At 40.8% G+C, this 5,000-nt stretch overlaps 1 protein-coding gene and 1 pseudogene across 4 annotated transcripts in view; both read right to left on the reverse strand.

Moving 5' to 3' along the window:
- LOC122257736 (uncharacterized) overlaps nt 1–5,000 on the reverse strand; it is a 26,272-nt gene that overhangs the window by 4,612 nt on the left and 16,660 nt on the right. For 2 of the 4 annotated variants that reach the window (XM_086539676.1, XM_086539674.1), the window contains 5 exons: nt 2,867–3,355; nt 2,530–2,754; nt 1,250–1,720; nt 913–1,137; nt 1–107 (listed from right to left, as the gene is read on the reverse strand). The exon at nt 1–107 is cut by the window's left edge and continues 382 nt beyond it. In XM_086539676.1, coding sequence (XP_086395802.1) covers nt 1–107; nt 913–1,137; nt 1,250–1,720; nt 2,530–2,754; nt 2,867–3,355 — 1,517 coding nt within the window. The remainder of the gene's footprint in view (nt 108–912; nt 1,138–1,249; nt 1,721–2,529; nt 2,755–2,866; nt 3,356–5,000) is intronic. The other 2 variants (XM_086539675.1, XM_086539677.1) reach the window with 2 other exon arrangements.
- Nucleotides 3,873–5,000, reverse strand: part of LOC147471253 (uncharacterized) — a 6,955-nt pseudogene continuing 5,827 nt past the window's right edge.

Genomic DNA, 5,000 nt, shown 5'->3' on the forward strand with positions numbered 1-5,000 from the left:
GGTGCAGGTGTCTCCTGCACACCTGTAGTGGTGGTTGTGGTCGTTGTCTTTTTGTTTTCAATTTTCTGGATGCTAACAGGAATCTGGGACAGTTGCTGAGGGGATTGCTGTGAATGACAGAAACGAATTTGAATATGTTTTCTTCTCAATACCTGATTATAGATTTAGAAGAACGGTATGAATGAGACTGAATGTCTAAACAACGCAAGAGATGTATTTTTGAGAAGGACCTCCTTTGGAACGCGTCAAATACATCGCTTGAGTTGTTTAGATATTCAGTCTCATTCATACTTTTCTTCTACATTTGTCGCTATGAACTTTGTTCTGATTATAGATGTTTATATCGTGTGTATATAAACAAACATATATAAATGCATATGTATATACATATATATATATATATATATATATATATATATATATATATTTATATATTTACATATATATATATATTATATATATATATATATATATATATATATAATATATATACATATATTCATTTATATATGTGTGCATGTGTGTGTTTATGCGTTTGTGTGTTTGTATGTTTGTGAGCGTGTATGTCTCGGTGTGCGCATGTAAATGCACACATATACATTTACACACGCGCGCGAGTGTGCCCATATTCATATGTCTATGGGTGCGTGTATGTTTGTGTGTACAGGTTTGTGTATATGTGTGTGTTCCCATATGTGAAAGGTAGTCAATTTCGGTTCTATATTATTTTACCATTAGCTACAAAATAATGTATCGGCAGATGTTACAAAAGTCGCGCAGCTACAAAGTCAGTCTCACAGTTTTAATGAGAATTCATACCTCTGGAAAACAATGTTTAAAGTCAATTTTACATTTACTAGTGAATGAGTCTAAACTGACGCCAGTGAAAACGATTATTAGAAATGAACTCACCTTCTTGGGTGACGTGATAGTGAGCACTCCGTCAGATGACATCACAGAAGTCACTTTTTCTACCTCGATGTCTTCGGGAAGGACGTAGCGTTTGCGGAACCGTTTCGTAGAGGTAGTGTTTCCTTCCTTTTTCTCGACATGGCCCTCAATGATGATTTCTCGCTCGTTCACGACCTTCACATTGACTTCTCCACCATTGATGAAATCCTGAACGTCAACCACGACCTAAAGAGGAAAGAGACAAAAATTAAGTAAATGAGGACAGAGAGTCCACTCTCCAATCATAAGTTTGGACAAAAGATAAATATAGATATAACGCTACGCTTTGTGATCGAACCTTGTGTGTTGACTGGTCCTCGTTGACTGTGGCGGCTTGCGTCTCTTCCCTCAGTTCGCGCTGGCGAAGGTTCCTGTAGGTGGAAAGCTCGTCTGTTGAAGACGTCTGGATGTTCATCTTCTGCAAGACCTCATGGACGGCTGTCTGGAAGTGCTGACGCGTGTCTTCGAAGAAGGAGTCGTTGAAGAAGTCGCCCTTCTTTGCAATGGGAAGGGGCTTTTCTGGTGACTGGGGCGCTGAGCTGTCAGTCGAGGACGTGGTCTGCTGAGTGATCTTGGTAACCTTCTTCACACTGACAGTCTGGTCAGTATCCTGGACTGGCTGGACTGGTTGGGCAGGCTGGACTGGTTGGGCAGGTTGGACAGGTGCAGGTGTCTCCTGCACACCTGTTGTGGTGGTTGTGGTCGTTGTCTTTTTGTTTTCAATTTTCTGGATGCTAACAGGAATCTGGGACAGTTGCTGAGGGGATTGCTGTGAATGACAGAAACGAATTTGAATATGTTTTCTTCTCAATACCTGATTATAGATTTAGAAGAACGGTATGAATGAGACTGAATATCTAAACAACGCAAGAGATGTATTTTTGAGAAGGACCTCCTTTGGAACGCGTCAAATACATCGCTTGAGTTGTTTAGATATTCAGTCTCATTCATACTTTTCTTCTACATTTGTCGTTATGAACTTTGTTCTGATTATAGATGTTTATATCGTGTGTATATAAACAAACATATATAAATGCATATGTATATACATATATATATATATATATATATATATATATATATATATTTATTTATATGCATATATATATATATATATATATATATATATATATATATATATATATATATATATATATACATATATTCATTTATATATGTGTGCATGTGTGTGTTTATGCGTTTGTGTGTTTGTATGTTTGTGAGCGTGTATGTCTCGGTGTGCGCATGTAAATGCACACATATACATTTACACACGCGCGCGAGTGTGCCCATATTCATATGTCTATGGGTGCGTGTATGTTTGTGTGTACAGGTTTGTGTATATGTGTGTGTTCCCATATGTGAAAGGTAGTCAATTTCGGTTCTATATTATTTTACCATTAGCTACAAAATAATGTATCGGCAGATGTTACAAAAGTCGCGCAGCTACAAAGTCAGTCTCACAGTTTTAATGAGAATTCATACCTCTGGAAAACAATGTTTAAAGTCAATTTTACATTTACTAGTGAATGAGTCTAAACTGACGCCAGTGAAAACGATTATTAGAAATGAACTCACCTTCTTGGGTGACGTGATAGTGAGCACTCCGTCAGATGACATCACAGAAGTCACTTTTTCTACCTCGATGTCTTCGGGAAGGACGTAGCGTTTGCGGAACCGTTTCGTAGAGGTAGTGTTTCCTTCCTTTTTCTCGACATGGCCCTCAATGATGATTTCTCGCTCGTTCACGACCTTCACATTGACTTCTCCACCATTGATGAAATCCTGAACGTCAACCACGACCTAAAGAGGAAAGAGACAAAAATTAAGTAAATGAGGACAGAGAGTCCACTCTCCAATCATAAGTTTGGACAAAAGATAAATATAGATATAACGCTACGCGTTGTGATCGAACCTTGTGTGTTGACTGGTCCTCGTTGACTGTGGCGGCTTGCGTCTCTTCCCTCAGTTCGCGCTGGCGAAGGTTCCTGTAGGTGGAAAGCTCGTCTGTTGTAGACGTCTGGATGTTCATCTTCTGCAAGACTTCGTGGACGGCCGTCTGGAAGTGCTGACGCGTGTCTTCGAAGAAGGAGTCGTTGAAGAAGTCGCCCTTCTTTGCAATGGGAAGGGGCTTTTCTGGTGACTGGGGCGCTGAGCTGTCAGTCGAGGACGTGGTCTGCTGAGTGATCTTGGTAACCTTCTTCACACTGACAGTCTGGTCAGTATCCTGGACTGGCTGGACTGGTTGGGCAGGCTGGACTGGTTGGGCAGGCTGGACTGGTTGGGCAGGTTGGACAGGTGCAGGTGTCTCCTGCACACCTGTAGTGGTGGTTGTGGTCGTTGTCTTTTTGTTTTCAATTTTCTGGATGCTAACAGGAACCTGGGTCAGTTGCTGAGGGGATTGCTGTGAATGACAAAAACGAATTTGAATATGTTTGCTTCTCAATACCCGATTATAGATTTAGAAGAACGGTATGAATGAGACTGAATATTTAAACAACACAAGAGATGTATTTTTGAGAAGGACCTCCTTTGGAACGCGTCAAATACATCTCTTGCGTTGTTTAGCTATTCAGTCTCATTCATACTTTTCTTCTACATTTGTCGCTATGAACTTTGTTCTGATTATAGATGTTTATATCGTTTGTATACACACACGCGTGCGTTTGTGTGTTTCTATGTTTATGAATATGTATCTCTCGGTGTTCGCATGTAAATGCACACATACACACACACGCGCGCGAGTGCGTCCATATACATATGTCTATGGGTACGTGTATGTGTTTGTGGGTACAAGTTTGTGTATATGTGAGTTCCCATGTGTGAAGAGCAGTCAATTTCGGTTCTATATCATTTTCCCATCAGTTACAAAATAATGTATCGGCAGATGTTACAAAAGTCGCGCAGCTATGAAGTCAGTCTCACAGTTTTAATGAGCATTCATATATCTGGAAAACAATGTTTAAATTAATTTTACATTTATTAGTGAATGAGTCTGTTACAAAAGTCGTGCAGCTATAAAATCTATCATACAATTTTAATGAGAGTTCATATCTTTGGGAAATATAATGTTTAAGGTAAACTGTAAGTTTATTATTGAATGAGTCTAAGTGGAAATGTTTATTAGAAATGAACTCACCTTCTTGGGTGACGTGATAGTGAGCACTCCGTCAGATGACATCACAGAAGTCACTTTTTCTACCTCGATGTCTTCGGGAAGGACGTAGCGTTTGCGGAACCGTTTCGTAGAGGTAGTGTTTCCTTCCTTTTTCTCGACATGGCCCTCAATGATGATTTCTCGCTCGTTCACGACCTTCACATTGACTTCTCCACCATTGATGAAATCCTGAACGTCAACCACGACCTACAGAGGAAAGAGACAAAGATTAAGTAAACGAGGACAGAGAGCCATCTCTCCATTCATAAGTTTGGACAAAAGATAAATACAGATATTACGCTACGCTTTATGGTCGAACCTTGTGTGTAGACTGGTCCTCGTTGACTGTGGCGGCTTGCGTCTCTTCCCTCAGTTCGCGCTGGCGAAGGTTCCTGTAGGTGGAAAGCTCGTCTGTTGAAGACGTCTGGATGTTCATCTTCTGCAAGACTTCATGGACGGCTGTCTGGAAATGCTGACGCGTGTCTTCGAAGAAGGAGTCGTTGAAGAAGTCGCCCTTCTTTGCAATGGGAAGGGGCTTTTCTGGTGACTGGGGCGCTGAGCTGTCAGTCGAGGACGTGGTCTGCTGAGTGATCTTGGTAACCTTCTTCACACTGACAGTCTGGTCAGTATCCTGGACCGGCTGGACAGGTACAGGTACTTCCTGTACACCTGTGGTGGATGTTGTGGTAGTTACCTGTTTGTTTTCAATTTTCTGGATGCTAACAGGAACCTGCGTCAGTTGCTGTGTTACTATCTGTAAGGATACAACCGTGACGTAATCTAGTGTTTGTCAAATCATGGTGCAATTTTTACTTACAAAACATCTCATTAAATGCTACGACAATGAGGAAGCAAAAACACTTCTTACCCTCCGGTTGGCTGTGATAGTAAG

Source organism: Penaeus japonicus, unplaced genomic scaffold, assembly GCF_977035675.1.
Source record: "Penaeus japonicus unplaced genomic scaffold, GWHDUDI00000001_assembly GWHDUDI00000009, whole genome shotgun sequence".
Classification (NCBI taxonomy): Eukaryota; Metazoa; Arthropoda; class Malacostraca; order Decapoda; family Penaeidae; genus Penaeus; species Penaeus japonicus.